General features: G+C 42.2%; 1 protein-coding gene across 7 annotated transcripts in view; it reads left to right on the top strand.

Annotated features, from left to right (window-relative positions):
* The window catches only part of DIP2C (disco interacting protein 2 homolog C), a 474,517-nt gene that overhangs the window by 437,413 nt on the left and 18,331 nt on the right, over positions 1-18,773 (top strand). For all 7 annotated transcript variants that reach the window (XM_039524924.1, XM_039524922.1, XM_039524928.1 and 4 more), the window contains 3 exons: positions 13,090-13,147; positions 14,968-15,042; positions 16,662-16,836. In XM_039524924.1, the coding sequence (XP_039380858.1) occupies positions 13,090-13,147; positions 14,968-15,042; positions 16,662-16,836 (308 nt within the window). The remainder of the gene's footprint in view (positions 1-13,089; positions 13,148-14,967; positions 15,043-16,661; positions 16,837-18,773) is intronic.

The raw sequence follows: 18,773 nt of genomic DNA, 5'->3' as shown, positions 1-18,773 counted from the left end.
CCTATTCATAAATCTCTTGGGATTATAAATCCTTGGGAGAATGGCCACTCTGCTTCTCACTAGGCTCATGCACTGCACTAAAATAAAATAAAATGAAACCAACTTTCAGTGGGTCTCAAACCTGGCTTTACTGACTCAGGCTCATGCTACAGCACTACAAATAGCAGTGTAGACATTTCCACTCAGGATCTGAGATCCATCCCCCTCGCTGGGTTTCAGAGCCCAAGCAGGAACATCTACACTGCTATTTATAGTGCTGAAGTGTGAGCCCAAGTCTGTAGACCCAGGCTCTGCAACTTGCTGCCATAGGTGGGGTTTTTCTTTCTTTCTTTCTTTCTTTCTTTCTTTCTTTCTTTCTTTCTTTCTTTCTTTCTTTCTTTCTTTCTTTCTTTCTTTCTTTCTTTCTTTCTTTCTTTCTTTGTTGTTGTTTTTTCAGTGTAGACATACTGGGTTCATTTACCTAATACAGTATCTCCGATTCTTGCTTTGACTGGCTGTTGCAGAGCCATTAGTTTCAAGGATGTGATGAGATCCAGGCCTGTTCATGTATGTGATGGTATGTACCAGGCGTTTGATGGTCCCTGCTGGAGGTCTTGCTGCCTGTGTGCACCCAGCCTGAAGAAGGTGTCCTTTTGGTGGGAGAGGAAGAGCAGTGAGTTTAGACTCCCAAAAACTACCTAGAGAGACCACTCTGGATCAGTTGCTGGTGGAACCAAGGAGAATTTGTCCTCCAGTGGCTAGAGAGTGGGCAGAAGTCAATCAGGGCTCAGCGGACAAGGTTTTTAAAAAGGGCTGGCTGCTTCCTCCAGTGAGGAATTCTGGGTGAAGCTGGGACACAGGGCATAGGATCTCCTCCTCTAGCCAGGCCTGGCCTAGCCAGGGCCTGACTCTGAGTGCTCCTTTTGAGTGGGCCAGTGAAAGACTGTTTTGCTTTAGGTTGTAAAGTTTAAAGGCATCTTGAGATGGACATCAATTGACGGCTTTAAAATGAGCATCTGCTCCGAGAGACATTAATCTGTGAGACCTGACCCAATGGCCTTGGAAATTAGCAGGAGAGAGAGAGAGAACAACTTTGTAGACATGTCTGCTCAGTGTGCATCAGAGTTGAGCAATTTAAATCACATGATTTATTTTTAATCATTAATTTAAATCAGATTGAGGCATTGTAAAACTAATTTGAAAAATTGTGGTGATGTAACTTTACACTAAAATGTATAATGAACTAAATTATAAATTTTGAGTTTTTTTGGTTTTGGTTTTGATTGCCATTACTAGTTGGTCTCGTACTTGAATTTTCTAACACTCTAACATTTTCTAGCTATAGGCTAAAAGATGGTAGTAAGGCCCTGATGCTGCAAACACTTAAGCATAGGTAGTACTTTAGTAAAATGAAATAGACCCAGTGAAGTCAATGGGACGTCTCATGCTTAAAATTAAATGTGTGCATTAAGTGTTTGCATCATCGGGGTAAAAACTGTACCTCGATTAAAAAAAAATTCTCTTAGTGGCATAAAATCTTTGTCGCTTAAAAATAAAATTGTTTCAGTGTTAACAATAAAAAGGAATTTAGACTTTCAATACATGACCAAAGTTATTCTGTACTTTTCTTATACACACTCGCCAAAATTTTCAAAACCAGAAGCCTAAACATCCTCTTTAGTAATTTAAGGCTATAAAATGGGAAGAAATTAAAAACTGTCAATGTATACATAAAAAATCTGAATGTTTTTAATTTTTATGCACTGATGTGTATTAATGCTATCAGGGATCAGAAAAAGCATGTGGTAGTAGAAGGGTTTTCATAGAAATAGAGATTGAGAAGATGCACATTCTGGCTCTTCATCTACTTAGTAAAATCACCTGGGGGAAATCCGGGTGTAAGAACATAGTGAACACAGGAAGAAAATTGGTGGAACAGCAGAAATTAGGACTAGATGACCTTTTGAGGTCCCTTTCTGCCCTACTATGAATGAAAGGAGAAAGAAAGTAAGAAGAATTAAGAGTGAGGTGAAAGGCAAGGAGGACAAAAGAAAAGAGAAGGAGATGGTCAGACATAGGAAAGCTAGGAAAGTAATTTTACAAGAAAAATGTGAAATGTGTGTGTGGAGGGGTGCCACAAACAAAGTTAAATGTAGAAGGAGAATAATTTTGCAGGGCATGATCGGACACAATCACTGTCATTCTTCCTGACTTCTCTTAGGATATTAGGTACTGTTAGTTTCATGAGTTCTGTGTTAATTCCTACATAACTACAGTAGATGTAATGGATAAACTGTTGTCTCTGGTGCATTTACTAACATGGATGGTTATTTACTCTGGCTCTTCCTTTTTTAGCTCCTGGTTACTATGAAATGGTATTTTAGGACTTGTTCATGATCAGTATTGACTGTTAAAATATTGACATCGATTTGTATGTTTCAATATTGACATTCGTTTCCAGTATTCTTTTATTCTGATATAAGGCAATGCTGTGTGGGGAGAGGAGGGTACATTCATTGGTTCACTTTCCTAGTCACCTTTCTAGCCTAGGAAAGGTATAGCTTCTTTTAGGCTTTGTCTACACTGGCAAGTTACTACACAGTAAAGCAGCTTTCTGCAGTGTAACTCCCGAGGTGTACACACTGCCAAGCCACCTAGTTCGCAAAAGCTCCTCAGTTGCAGCGTTGCAAAAAAACCACCTCGATGAGAGTCATAAGCCTTAAAGCACAGAGGTTCCAGAGCTGTATTGGCAGTGTAAACACATTACAGCGCAGAAAGCAATCAATTGGCCTCCAGAAGTGTCCCATAATCCCTCAAGTGGCCGCTCTGCTCATTGTTTTGAAATCAGCTGCCCTGGAGACATGTGCCCCTCCCCTTTGAAAGCTCCGTTTCTGTCAGCCGTTGTGTGCTGTGTTGTGTGCTGTGCTGATCTCCTCCGGGTCACAAAGCAAACCATTCATGTGAAATGCTTGTGCTATTGAACACTGTGTGTGTGTGTGTGTGTGTGTGTGTGTGTGTGTGTGTGTGAGAGAGAGAGAGAGAGATAGATTGCTGTGCAGAGAGCTGGGGAGAGAGGCGGGGGCTGATTTGGGGGTTTCCCCCTCTCTCTGCCTCAGGACTGGTTGCTTCCTGCCGCTGTCTGAACTTACAAGACAGCATGCTGACACACTCTCTGTCCCCCAAAACACACTGTCTCTCCCCCCTGCCCTCCATACACATACATACTCCCGGTCACACACTCTGTCCGCCTCCCCCCCCACTCCACACACACACGCTTCAGTTGACAAGCAGCTCGCAATGTAGTAGGATGCCCATGGAACAATGGGATTGGGAAACCTGCATCTTATGACACTGTTCCTACCCCATGAGGCGTTGCAAACCCTTCCCAAAGCACCCTGTGGCCAGTTGCACAGTGGGATAGCTACCACAATGCACGGCTCTCTTGACCGTTGCAAGAGCTACTAATATGAATGTGCTCCACCATGACAAGGAGCACAGTGTGGACACACAACAGCGGTTTAATTCCAGCGCTTTAATAAAAGTGATATAACTTGTTGCACAGAAACTTGCCAGTGTAGACATAACCAGTTTCAACGAATTTATCTTCATTAAGGTGTGTTGATAACAGAGAGGAAGCAGAAGCTGGTAGCTTCTCTCAATGATTAGACAAACCTGACAGGTATTCCTCCTGCCTTCAGAAATATTTTGCTATAATTAACAAATATTGAAATGTAATTCGTCTCAAACCATATTTTAAGTTCAAATATAGTACTTCCTGACCACTTTACACAAGATTCTCTTGCTGATATAGATAGTGTTTTAAAAACTGCCCCTCTAATCAAATACAGTGTGGTAAATATTTATTTGTGAACAATAAGATTGTGTGAAGCCATTCTCCCTGTGGCTAACTAGAATTCCAGCTTAGACTTGTATGCACCAAAAGATGCTGGCTATACCAGACTTCCTTATGACATATGTATGAGGAAAAAATACTTAGTTTTAATTTAGAAAAAATCTTGTTAAGTTCGTGCTTGCCTTACTGTCCGGCAGAAGATGAAAGAATTTGAGAGCGGAAGCAAAGTAAGATCTAAATTTAATAATTGAGATATATTGAACAGCACTTTAGGGAAGGTCAGTGTTAGTGTTACACAAATCTCAGGGTAGGTGGATCAGTGATAAAATATCCAGTCACACTAAATATAACCATTGTAAAGTTAATAGTCTAATGAGATGACTTGGTCTAACACAATAGACATTGCAGACCTCAAGAACTACTGCACTTCCTAGTCACTATCAGGAAATGTTTCCTCCCAGCGCCTTCGTATTTAGGTATAGGAACTGTTCTACCACAAGCTGAAAGTAAGCTGTCAGTATTTGATATTTAGAATAGTGCAGAGATGGGAAGCTGAAATTTAGATGAAAGAACTGAAAATGATGCAAATAAAAAGGTATCCAAGCAGTTTGTAGGAGGAGGATTTTTACTGTCCCTAGTGGTTACATTTTGTAAATTCCAAGGTCTGCCTGTTCAGAGAACTGAAATTCACTCTAAAAATTCCAGAGTAACTGTATTACAGCTGTAATTCTTTTGAGGGTTTCTTGTGTTGTGCTAAGCCATCAGAGCAAAGATGGACTGTCAGTTTGTTTAACCTGAGCTGCAGTGGTAGCTTAGACTCAAAATGGGGCTTTTAAAACTGTTTTAATAGAATGTATGATCCCAAGGTCGTAGCCTTTCAGACTGATAACACTTACTTTTTCTTCTTCTAATCTTACTTCCCTTGCCAGCCCCAGCCAGCAAACCAAGCAGCACGATGCCTTTCATTGCTGTCTTTCCTTAGCACTTAAATAAGTGCCACTAGCGCCGCTTTCTCCACTGCTCTTGTGCAGCTTGTTTGGATTATAATTAAGGTTAAGATTTTGTCACGGTTATTTTTAGTAAAAGTCAGGGACAGGTCACGGGCAATAAACCAAAATTCACAGAAGCCTGTGATCTCTGACTGACTTTTACTAAAAAATAACCGTGACAAAATGGGTCAGAGGGGGGAATCAGAGCCCGAGCTCCACTGCAGAAAGGTGGGGGGGGTCCAGCACCTGCCACCCGTGGCAGCTGGGAGCTGCAGAGTCCCTCCACCGCTTATGGCGGCTCGGCACTCCAGCTGTCAGCACTGGCCTGCCACCCTGGGCTGGGAAATGTCATGGAGGTCTCTGAAAGTCGAGGAATCTGTGACCTCCGTGGCATAATCTTAGCCTTAATTATAATTGAAGCAGTTTTCACCACCACTTTATGGACACTCCTCCTACCGCTGGAGTAGTATTTTGGGCAATATCCATGATTATCTGTGATTTGTTAACCTCAGAAAACCATGCCAGGATTTTAATCTGTCAACTGAGACATTTTAAATAGGGGAGGTTATTATTTCCAGTGCAGTAAGAATTGCATATAGCACAGATGTTCGCAATCTATGGGGCATGCCTCTGGGGAGACATGGGTGCAGGAAAGCCACCAGTTGCCTCTCTTCTGTCTAGGGGTGTAGTACTACTGGAGCAGATTCAGAGCTCTGCTCAGCCAGGGGGTAGGGCAGAAGGAGCCAGAGCTCTGCCTAGGGGCTCCTCTGCTCCATTCGGTGCTCTGCTCCCTAGCTCAGCCCTGCCCACAGCAGCTCAGCGGCTTTCCTGCTTCCCCATATTTCTCCCCTCAGCATCCCAGCGCCTCTCATTCCCCTCATCCTCACCCATGCCCTGTTCCCCAGCTCAGCTCCTCCCTGTCCCCACTTTGCTTTTCTCTTTGGCTGAAGCACCATCTACAGTACTCTAGGGGCTCCCTTCTGCCCCATTTGGCTCCACCTCGGTGCTGCCCTGCGGTATCCCAGAGTCTTTCCTCCATTTGCCACTGAACCGTCACTCATACCTGGGCAGTGGGGTGGGGCAAACTGGGCTTACCAGAAGGGTTCTCTTTCCCATCTGCCACAGCTGTTCACTTCCTCTTCGGTGCCCCCATCATGGCAGCAGCCACTGTGTGAAGTGGGCCATTAGTTCTGTGGAGGCTCTTAGTGTGGTCTTCTTCCCCATTCCCCAGTGCTGGAGCTCAACTGCTCGCATGGGGGAGGAGCTGTTGCAGGCATATAGTCCCTCTCGCTGGTTGGGTTAGGTCCCAGGAAGGGCCAACACCCTGGTAGTTCCTGCCTGGAGTGATGCACTGCCTCCCATGTGGTGCTGGTACAGCTGGAGAGTAACCAGTTGGTCCCAGCCAGTGATGGTCCCACCTTGGGTCTGACTCCCTAAACCCTGGGGACTGCTACAGCAATGGTCAGTCCCAGCTCAGCATCCTCATTGACGTCCTGCCACATCAGACCTACATGGAGCTCGCAGTGCTGGCAGACCTCTGAATGCCATGCTCTGCCCACAGTTCCTATGCACCAGGCCACTGCACTAAAGGAGGCCCCACTTCCTGCCTCTGAGCCCAGTGTGCGTGAGACTTGCTATCTTCATCCCTGGGCCCAGGGGAATTTGAGAAGGGATGTGGGGAGGGTAGGTGTCACACAATCAGTGAATGTTATGATATCCTAGAATGTTTGTGCAGTTTTATTTTAGCTGCTGTGAGGTATAATCTTTTTTAACAGAACTGTGAGATAACACCAAAGGTGCTTTAGGAAATAACATTAGTACTTTTGACACCCCTTCTTATTATAATTATATTGATCTAAGCTGCTGTACTTTATTACTCATATTCTTGGAAAGTATCAGATTTTCAGTTCTTTGTGGTGTTGTAGTAAACTGTGGGGAAGTGCAATTGTTTTTAGGGTTTTTTTTTCCTGAACATAGAAAGATTCAAGACAAAGTTTGAGAACCCTGATATAAAATATTAATTTGTTTTATAAGTTTAAATATAGTGTTATATGTTTATGACTTACCCATTTGTTCTTTTCCGGTGAAGCATTGTAGTTCTCTGCCTGTCTACAAGTAAATTCCTATGTAACATTTGAGCTCGGTCTTGTTTTAAAGAGACCATTAAACCCTTTGTTGTTTTCTAACACTAATTTGCTTTTTATAGAAGAGAAAATATAAAAATTAGTAGTAATGTAGCCCTTATTCTGCCCCCAGGTAAATGTCCCTTGTCTTCCTGGTATTGTGAAAATGTGCCTATTTAATGCAAGTGAGTCTTTTTTAAAAAATGGCTGCTGCATATTCCTTAGGTACCTAACGCACTTCAGCAACTTTGAAATTTTTACCCATAGTTACTAAGTCCAATGGACTTCCGGTGGGATTTAAGTGCTCCTGAAAATTCTGACCTATATTTTAATAAGTGTAGCAGAGCAAGGGTCTTTTAACTCGGTGGTGACACTGTTTCATCAGCATTTTCCAGTGACTTGCATTGGGAACATGGCAGTCCTAGTTTCAGTGCAAGAATGTTACTATCTCATAGTTTCTTAAAGACCCTCTCCCGCACCATATTGAAATTTGTCAACTTAATCTGATATACCTAAACCACTGTGGGACACCTGCCTGAGTTCCTCATAAACTGTATTGGTCATGGGTTAGATTGTCTGAGGTAAATAGGATGAAGTTTAATAAAGACAAATGCAAAGTGCTCCACTTAGGAAGGAACAATCAGTTTCACACATACAGAATGGAAAGAGACTTTCTAGGAAGGAGTACGGCAGAAAGAGATCTAGGGGTTATAGTGGACCACAAGCTAAATGAGAGTCAACAGTGTGATGCTGTTGCAAAAAAAGCAAACATGATTCTGGGATGCATTAACAGGTGTGTTGTGAGCAAGACACGAGAAGTCATTCTTCCGCTCTACTCTGCCCTGGTTAGGCCTCAACTGGAGTATTGTGTCCAGTTCTGGGCACTAAATTTCAAGAAAGATGTGGAGAAATTGAAGAGGGTCCAGAGAAGAGCAACAAGAATGATTAAAGGCCTAGAGAACATGACCTATGAAGGAAGACTGAAAAAATTGGATTTGTTTAGTTGGGAAAAGAGAAGACTGAGAGGGGACATGATAGCAGTTTTCAGGTATCTAAAAGGGTGTCATAAGGAGGAGGGAGAAAACTTGTTCACCTTAGCCTCTAAGGATAGAACAAGAAGCAATGGGCTTAAACTGCAGCAAGGGAGATTTAGATTGGACATTAGGAAAAACTTCCTAACTCTCAGGGTGGTTAAACACTGGAATAAATTGCCTAGGGAGGTTGTGGAATCTCCATCTCTGGAGATATTTAAGAGTAGGTTAGATAAATGTCTATCAGGGATGGTCTAGACAGTATTTGGTCCTGCCATAAGGGCAGGGAGCTGGACTTGATGACCTCTCAAGGTCCCTTCCAGTCCTAGGATCTATGAATCTATGACAGGTCGAAACCAACACCTTAAACCCTAACCGGGAGTTCTGTGGCAGTCAGTCAAACAGTGAAAAGTGTTTCCAGATTAAACACACGACGTAGTATGCAGCCAGAATGCAGCTGTCTAACTTTAGCTTCCACGTGATCTCAAGGTATCGCCTCACAGAGGGAACACTACAGTAGTTTAGTCTGAAAGTCACAGTGGCTTGGATAAGTGTAAAAAGTCCTCACTCTTCCTGCCAGGTAGAGTACTTTAGAGGGAAGTCTTTCTAATTTATCTTAGACATATAAGGCCAGAAGGGGCCGCAAGAGGTCACCCCTAGTCCATGCACCTCACCACCAAACTGAGGCAGGATTAAGTATACCTAGAAAATCACTCTTGGTCACAGTTGCTATCTAAGCAGCTGCTATCCAGGAGCAGCCAAGGATCTAACAAGACCCATGCTTTCTACTGTGTTGCAGAATATGAAACCATATCTCTAAGTGGTATGAACTGTGCCATTCATCTCCAAGGGAACTAATTCCGTTACACAACAATAACAAAGTATTAACTAGATCACGGCTCTTAAAAGGAGAGTAGAGGCTATAGTTATGATCTGCACAACCTACTGAGAGTGACGGCTCGTTTTGGCACTACCAGTGAATGAGCTTTGGAGAGCACTGCTACTTTCTCCACCCCAACCAAGAAGCCAACCCTAAGGAACCTAGCAGAGCCCAGTGGGGCCTGTGAGGCCCCCACAATGGGTCAGGCTCTAACAGCCTGGTGGGGCATATGAGCATCACTGGGCAGTGAGGTGAGCCCATCACAGAGTCCAGCAGAGACCATGGGTGTATTCAGACCCCACTGAGGAGGAGCTCAAGCCCAAAGAGCCCAAAGAGCATGTGTGATCACAGTCAGAACATCTGCACACCAGTACTTCGGGGGTGGAGCTTATTGTGGGGGCACAGTTTAAAACAGTGTTAGCATGGATTTTTTTCCAACCTGATCTGTGACAGCGGTGAACACCTTGGCACAGTGAAAGGCTTACTTTGTCTTATATCAGGCATAATATTCTTTCTGGATTTAAGATTTTAGAAGTCTTTCTAACTTGTAATCATAGATATATAGGCCTGGAAGGGACCTCAAGAGGTCATCTAGTCCATACACCTAACCCTCATGCTGAGGTGGGATTAAGTATACATAGACCATTCATGACTGGTGTTTGTGCAACCTGTTCTTTAAAAATTCCAAAGACAGAGATTTTATAACCTTCGTAGATAGCCTGCGCCAGTGTTTAATTATCCTTATAATTAGTTTTTTTCCTAATATCCAACCTAAATTTCTCTTGCTGCCAATTACTTCTTGTTTTACCGTTGGTCTGTCTCTTCTTTATAACAACCTTTTACAATTTGAAGACTAAACATTCTCTAGACTAAACGTGCCCAATTCCTTCAATCTGTCCTCAAAGGTCATGTTTTCTATCAGTTTTGTTATTCTCCTCTGGACTCTTTTCCAATTTGTTCACATCTTTCTTGAAGTGAGGAACACAGAACTGGATACAGTTCTCCAGGTCATGCCTCAACCATGCTGAGTATGCAGAACAATTGCCTCCTGGGTTTTATATAAGAACATAATAATGGCCATACTGAGTCAGACCAAAGGTCCATCTAGTCCAGTATCCTGTCTTCTGACAGTGGCCAATGCCAGGTGCCCCAGCGGGAAGGAACAGAACAGGTAACCATCAAGTGATCCATCCTCTGTTGCCCATTCCCAGCTTTTGGCAAACAGAGGCTAGGAACACCATCCCTGACCATCCTGGCAAATAGCCGTTGATGGACCTATCCTCCTTGAATTTATCTAGTTCTTTTTAGAACCCTTTTATAGTCTTGGCCTTCATAACATCCTCTGGCAAAGAGTTCCATAGGTGGACTGTTCATTGTGTGAAAAAATACATCCTTTTGTTTGTTTTAAACCTGCTGCCTATTAATTTCATTTGGTGGCCCCTAGTTTTTCTGTTATGAGAAGGAGCAAATAACACTTCCTTATTTACTTTCTCCACGACAGTCATGATTTTATAGACTTCTATCATATCCCCCCCTTAGTCATCCATTTTCCAAGCTGAAAAGTCCCAGTCTTATTAATCTCTCCTCATATGGAAGCTGTTTCATATCCCTAATAATGTTTGTTGCCATCTTCTGTACCTTTTCCAATTCCAGTATACCTTTTGTAAAATGGGGTGACCACATCTGCATGCAGTATTCAAGATATGGGTGTACCATGGATTTATATAAAGGCAATATGATATTTTCTGTCTTATTATATATCCCGGGGTAGGCAACCTATGGCACGGGTGCTGAAGGCGGCACGTAAGCTGATTTTATGTGGCACTCACAGTGCCTGGGTCCTGGCCACTGGTCCCGGGGGCTCTGCATTTTAATTTAATTTTAAATGAAGCTTCTTAAACACTTGAAAATCCTTATTTACTTTACATACAATAGTTTTATATTATAGACTTATCGAAAGAGACCTTCTACAAACGTTAAAATGTATTACTGGCACGCGAAACCTTAAATTAGAGTGAATAAATGAAGACTCGGCACACCACTTCTGAAAGGTTGCCGAACCCTGTTATAGAACATCTTGGAAAAAAGCTGTTGCTTATACAATACTCAGATCACCAGTCAAATTAATCCTTACTACTGAGCAAAAAGATCTGTCTGGAAATTTACCATTTTTATTTCCTCCATTTTCTTTGTCTCATATACATCAACTTTCATAGAATAGACTCAGTTCTATAGTACCAGGGTTCTCAGTCCTTTTCTTTCCAAGGTCCCCCCTAACATACTATAAAAACTCCCCAGCACACCAGTGCCACAACAACTGTTCTTCTGCATATAAAAGCCAGGGACAGCATTAGAAGGTAGCAAGCAGGGCAATTGCACAGGGCCCCGCACCACAGGGGGCCCCACAAAGCTAAGTTGCTCAGGCTTCAGCTTCAGCCCCAGGTGGCAGCACTTCGGCTTTCTGCCCTGGGCCTCAGCAAGTCTAACATTGGCCATGCTTAGCGGACCCCCCTCAAACCTGTTTGCAGCCCCTCAGGGGGCCCTGGACTCCTGGTTGTGAACCACTGCTATAGTACACATCACTTAGGAATTACCTTATGTGTCAGTCCATATTTGTCTTCTGCATTTCCTTAAATATTGTGAACTTGTCTATTTGAAAATTTAAAACGTGAAAGCATTGAAAACGCGAGTGCATGGTTAGTTACCAACATGATTAGGCACTACTTAAAACAAATGACTGGAACTCAAGTGTTCTGCACAATTTTATTTTAGCTACAGCTGTCTCACGTACTTTCTGCCTGGTTAGAGCTGAGCAAGCTATTTGTAGCGAGCCTCTTTTTTGGTTGCATTTTTCCACAGGCAGACTTGAGTTTCTGAACCTTATCCTCTTCCCCAGTTCAAGGCAATTGGGAAGTGCCTCAATTCCTGCAATTACTAGAAACAGTTCAGAATTGTCTACAAGGCTCAGTGTCTGGCCATGCCCATTTCACCTTCACACCAGATTCTTTGCCCCTAATACCAGGAACAAAAGCTGTGGTTCAGCATTCCTGCCTGTTCATTGCAATCCTAGCTGTTATGGCTGGTTTTGGGGTCAGCAGTGAGAGAAATGCTTCCCACACTTTCCTCTTTCTGTAGGGGCTGAAATTTCCAAGGCTTTGTTCTCTAAATGAGACCATTCACTGAGCTCTGTAATTGTTCCTCCTTCCTATCATGGCAGAGCAGGCTAAATGGAACAAGCTGAAGTGTAAGTGGTACTCCACCTGTAAGTTGACCAAGTGATGAATCACAAAAGGGGAGATCTGCCATGATTGCTCCTAGCCCATAGTACCTTGCTGTACCCTGGGTAGGAGTTTAGAGTTTGAATAGTTTGTTTAGGGCCTTCGCTTACTCACAGCAATGCACATGCATCACCAAGACTCCTTCAGCAAGTTGTGTATTGCAGATCAGTCTTCTTAGGACTCCTTAAAACAGACTTCAAGTCCAGTAATTTTCCCAGAGGCTAATACACCTCTAAAGGGAGAATTCCAGGGTGCCAGACTAGTTTCTCTAGTGTATAAGTGAATCACTTGGCAAGGAAGGTAGCATTTCCATGGAGAGTGGGAACCCAAATGTCTCAACTAGGAAAGAGGTCAGTCCCAGGCAGCAAATAAACTTTCCATTTCACAAATTCATTGGTTGTTTAAAATGTTTGCCAAACACACTCTCCACTAAAATAGACAAACAAAGGTTGCAAATACAGACCCATATCAGTCTGTTGTTTAGTTGTGAGCTACTCACTATGACCATGTCTTTCACTACTAGGTGTTCTTGGAGCCTGATTGGTCACCTAAGCCACAAGTTGCTGTGCCTTGACTGGATGATTGAAACACCTATAAATAGATTGTGGGAAACTGAAGATTGATTCTTTTTGTTGTGAACAGATTTTTCTCTGAATATTCTCTGAACAAAAAGTCTACTGGAAATAAATAAAAGGCTGCAAATACCATTGCGGAGTTCTATATTTGAACAAATGTTCATTAATGCCTTTTTTCATTATTCCCCCAGTTATGTTATACAGAGTTTCCTGTACTGGATATTATTTACCATCGCACCAATGTCATCCTTCCTGAATTTATGTTCAGTATTGCAACCATGAAGCTGTCCTGGATACCTTGTTAAAAAATACCCGATTGAAATAAAATCCCCATACATGCAATCAGGTCTGATGCACGCTATTGTTATGTTTATTTTACAGAGTTCGTTTAGTAGAGAGAGGATCACCTCATAGTTTGCCCCTAATGGAATCAGGAAAAGTAAGTACTGAACATGGCTTCCGTACTATTAAACATTTCTTTAATTTCCACTTTGTTAATTTTTCTAAGGTGAATTCAGTGCTGAGGAAAGCTCTAACACTGGACAAACTGCAGTCCTGTCGTTATCCACAGAGACTTACAGCACAGTAGCATTGACAGATCTCTTAACATTACTCCAACAACTTATCCCCTTCTGTTCATACTCCTGAGATCATAGTTCACTATCTGCCTATGCAGTCCTCTGACTTGCTTTTGAGACAACTACTGGCACCTTTCTTGGCAGTGGAGGTTTTAATGATGACACACGTCCCCTGGAAATTGGACTGAGACCACCAAAACATTCCCACATTATTCATAGGCCACCAGACATCTGGCAGGGGAAACATCTTTGGGATGTATGGGAAGCAGTGTGGGCTAGTGGTTAGACCACTGGGCAGGGACTCAAGGAACCTGGGTTCTATACCTGACTCTGTCACTGGCCAAGTGGGTGATCGTGGACAAGTCATTTTACCTCCCCGTGCCTCAGTTTCCTCCTCTGTAAAATGGGGTTGATTGTCTGTGTAGAGCACTTTGAGATCTACTGATGAAAAGCTCTATCTAAGAGCTACGTATTTACTTATTGATTCCAAGCTAGACTAAATTTGATCCAGTCTCTGTAAGTGTGAAAGGATCCATTACTGCTGCCCTGAGCATCCAGACAGTCTAGTTTAAAGAACTGAAACGGAGGCTCTTGGCACCATAATATATTCATTATTTTTCCCCATGTGAACATTATCTTTGGCAGAAGACATTATCTGTCTATCAGGGTTTTATCCTGCCATCTGTTCTTATAGTGTCTGGGCACCTTCCATAGGAAGCCATAGCAAAGTCCATAGTGGATTTCCTGTAGTCACTGGTTCTTGTCCCATTTCTGAGTAAAATCTCTATTTGGGGTAGAGTTTTTGGTTTTGAATGTTTTAGAGCCTATTCAGTATTTTTAAAAATTATTTATTTATTTTAGTAGGATGGGGGTGTCAGTGTTGTGTCATTCTTACAACAGGCTTTTATGAAGAGGAGGGTTTGCAGCATTTCCTAAATACAGTCAGTCTGGATTGGTTTACTCTCTTGTGCAGGTTTCTTCCACATCTGAATCCCTTGACTGATAAACAGGAAAGACAGGGATTTTCTTATCAGAAAGTTTACTGGCAGCAATCTGCAGGGCCGCCCAGAGGATTCAGGGGGCCTGGGACAGGGCCGGGTCTTCGGCGGCAATTCAGCGGTGGGTCCCTCTCGGGGGGAAGGACCTGCCGCCGAATTGCAGCCAAAGAATGAAGCGACGGCGGTAGAGCTGCCGCCAATCACGGCTTTTTTTTTTTCCCGCCACTTGCAGCGGCGCTTGTACTCACCGGGTGGCGCTCCAAGGCTTCAGCAGCACTTCAGCAGCGGGTCCTTCACTCGCTCCGAGTCTTCCACTGCACTGAAGGACCCACCACCGAAGACCCAGAGTGAGGGAAGAGCCCGCCGTTGAAGTGCCGCCGAAAACTCGGAGCGGCACACGGGGCCCCTGTGCGGTCCGGGGCCTGGGGCAAATTGCCCCACTTCCCGCCCCCGCCCACCTCCCACCCCGGGTGGCCCTGGCAATGTGTAACAGCACAGAATTAGGTGTATCTATCACAACTAGCTAATACCATTCCTTAAGTAATATGTCAAGTATTTTAAAGATTTTTTTAACGAGTCAGGTAAAGGGCTTCTGGGGACAAGTATCATTTGTATAGTTACATAAACAGACATGTACATCATCTGGTTTCTTACAGAATATGACTCACTTTGTCTTTTAATAGATCCTCCCTGGAGTTCGCATCATTATTGCTAATCCTGAAACAAAGGGACCCTTAGGGGATTCTCATCTTGGTGAGGTGAGTCACAAAAATTGCCCCTTGGTCTGTAATGAATTAAATTACAGGAGCAAAAGCCACTTTACACTGTATTAGTGGCTTCCTTAAATAAATACACCTCTACCCCAATATAACGCGACCCGACGTAACACAAATTCGGATATAACGCGGTAAAGCAGTGCTTCAGAGGGGCGGGGCTGCACACTCTGGAGGATCAAAGCAAGTTCAATATAACGTGGTTTCACCTATAACGCGGTAAGATTTTTTTGGCTCCCGAGGACAGCGTTATATCGGGGTAGAGGTGTATAAAGATATGCCAAGCTCATAAATATCTGTAGACTATACAGCTTTATAATGTGTGAAGTTAACAGTAAAAGAGTTGCTGTTAAAAACCTTTTTCTTGTTGAACTTCAAAAATATCAGCATCTCTTTAAGAAAAGCACGGAGACCTTTTTTAAAATAACCATTTTTTTCCATCTACATTTTCTGCTTGTTCTATTACTTCTGACACGGAGTAAAGGATATTTCTTTGATTAGTCTAACTTCAGCTACATGGAGTTCCTATATTCTTTTTATGATCACTGTAACCTAAAATGTTCTGTTTAGTGTAGTTTAGGAAAGCTGTACACATGCTTATTTTGTGTTTCACAGAATAATAAAATTGAACTTAACGTTTTATTTTCAATGAGCAAATAAAGATTTCAGTAAATGAAATAATTTGTATGGTCATGATTAAAATTACAGTACAACTTTTGAGACTATATAATCTTTCTGGAAAAAATGAGATCATGAAATCTCAGTGTTTTGTGCTAAGGCTGGAGTAAAATATTTTGGCTAAAAAAATACCATCAGTGCCCTTTTCATTATTCCGAAAAAGGTAATTCGTATAGCTTCGTACTGCCTTACCTGTCTCTCAAGAGTTGTTGTGAAGCTGTCTTTAATATTTTGAAGATTAAAAGTGCTTTGTAAGTACTAAGCACTGTTATTGTTTGATAGCTAAGGGGCACCCTCACCAAAGTAGTCTTATTGGGTGAGTTTCTGGCCCCTAGGCTTTATACCAAATGAAAAGACCAGGGCAGTGTAAACAGTCTTAGATCAAGCTGGGGAAGAATTTCCCCAGCACAGACACTGTGAAAGACCTGTCTATAAAGCTGTCATCAAAGGACCACCCTCAAAGTGCTAATGTAGCGGGCATGTTGGGGCAGCATCACAGAACACAGCCACAGCACGGCGGAAATCCTGGGTAGCACTGCAGCCCATAGTATAGTCCTATGAGACTGATAGAAATTAGACAGTTCTGGGGGCTTGTCCAAGTTATACCAGGAGCTTCTTGAGCCCTCAGAGCAGCCCAAGACCAGGAGGATGCAAAGGCTAGGCACCACTTTCCTGAGAAGCTGCACCTTTAAGAGGCACAGAACCTCACTCATTGACTTCAGCAAAGCTACTCACATGTAAGGCAAGCAGGATTTAGCCCTCAAATAAGTATAGAAATATGGGGAGTGTTGAATCAGAAAGCATCATGCGAAAAGATACTTAGAGACATACCTAGATATGATTAAAAATAGATGCAAGAATTTTCAAGAATTCTTCACATCGGATAGATACTTTAATTAATGCCAGTCTAATTGCTTTTAACTTAGATATGGGTTCACAGTGCTCATAATGCCAGTGGGTATTTTACCATATATGGAGATGAATCTCTGCAATCAGATCACTTTAATTCAAGACTCAGCTTTGGAGACACACAGACTATTTGGGCTCGGACTGGCTATTTGGGGTTCTTGAGGAGAACAGAACTTACTGATGCAAATGGAGGTAAGGCCACTAGTTCCATTTATAAATGTGTGTTTATACATAGCTTTGAAAGTGCTATAAAGTTGTTCACTCACTTGTAGCCTGGTCTGTTGTATACATCAGCATTCACTATTAAATGCTCTATAGCCCTCCAAAGAAGCATTTTCAAAATAGATGTCAATAAGAAGATAAAACAGTGGAACAAGATGCCTGCCAAAAATGGCTACCTGGTTATATTCCTTTTGTTACATGTGTGCTTTTGTATGTTTTCTATACACGCTGTAAGCTCCCTGAGGAAGAGACCTTCTGATTCTATATACAAAATGTCTCTAATACTTTTCGTCTGGAAAAAATATTAATATTCTTACATGTTTTGCACCACTGCTGCTGTTGGCTCTGCGTGAACAGATCCTTGCTTATGGAACACTGCGGTAGAACTGGGGCTTGGGCTTTGTGAAGCCACCCTCATTTAGTAATCCTATTTCTGTGAAGTTGTTAATAAAAATTGTCCTATTTTTGAACTCACCCTGTCCTTAAGACTGTAGGAGCAAATAAAAATGTACTATAAGCTCTAGCTTGTAAATGAAGTTACAGGGAATATTTTGTTTTCTTTCAGGGAAGCACAGGGCCATATTATTCACTAGTGACATACCCTATCTTTTGTCAATATACAGTATAAGCAAACAAATGCTGTGAGGCAAAAGACAGTTAGTGTGGCTGAAATTCTCTGACTGGGAAATTACCATGACTTGCAAAATACAGAGTCTGGCTGTGATGCTAGCTGAAATTGCTAGTGAAGTATCGTTTCAGGTATATCAATAGTGTTCACAGTGCCACTATTAAGAATCAATTGAATCCGTTTGAATTAGGGCTGTCAAGCGATTAAAAAAATTAATCGTGATTAATCGCATTGTTAAACAATAATAGAATACTATTTATTTAAAATGTTTTGGATGTTTTCTACATTTTCAGATAGATTGATTTCAATTACAACACGGAATGCAAAGTGTCAAGTGCTCACTTTATATTTTTTATTATAAATATTTGCACTATAAAAAACAAAAGAAATAGTATTTTTCAATTCACCTAATACAAGTACTGTAGTGCAATCTCTTTATCATGAAAGTTGAACTTACAAATGTAGAATTATGTACAAAAAAAATTGCATTAAAAAATAAAACAATGTAAAATTTTAGAGCCTACAAGTCCACTCAGTCCTACTTCTTGTTCGGCCAGTTGTTCAGACAAACAAGTTTGGGTACAATTTGCAAGAGATAATGCTGCCTGCTTCTTGTTTATGGTGTCACCGGAAAGTGAGAACAGCCATTCACATGGCACTGTTGTAGCCAGTGTCACAAGATATTTATGTGGCACGTTCATTTTCATCATCTGAGTCAGATGCCACCGGCAGAAGGTTGATTTTTCTTTTTTGGTGGTTTGGGTTCTGTAGTTTCCACATGGGAGTGTTGCTCTTTTAAGGCTTCTGAATGCATACTCCGCACTTCATCTCTCTCAGATTTTGGACAGCACTTCAGATTCTTAAACCTTGGGTAGAGTGCCATAGCTATTTTTAGAAATCTCACATTGGTACCTTCTTTGCATTTTGTGAAATCTGCAGTAACAGTGTTGGTAAATCAAACAACGTGTGCTGGGTCATCATCTGAGACTGCTATAACATGAAATATATGGAAGAATGTGGGTAGGAGTAGAAGACATACAATTCTCCTCCAAGAAGTTCAGTCACCAATTTAATTAACACATTATTTTTTTAACGAGCATCATCAGCATGGAAGCATGTCCTCTGGAACGGTGGCCGAAGCATGAAGGGGCATTGTTAGAGGGCTTATTCCTTCACCCTCTCACTTCCCTGGTCCTTCTCACATGAACAGAGAGCAACAATACCTGAAGTCCAAAGGCGCAAACAATTCAATGTTTATTGGGGTGAACAACTTCCAGCA

The sequence above is a fragment of the Mauremys reevesii genome, linkage group 2 (assembly GCF_016161935.1).
Source record: "Mauremys reevesii isolate NIE-2019 linkage group 2, ASM1616193v1, whole genome shotgun sequence".
Taxonomy (NCBI): domain Eukaryota; kingdom Metazoa; phylum Chordata; order Testudines; family Geoemydidae; genus Mauremys; species Mauremys reevesii.
The sequence above is the reverse complement of the archived record's forward strand: the minus strand, read 5'-3'. Positions and strand labels throughout refer to the sequence as shown.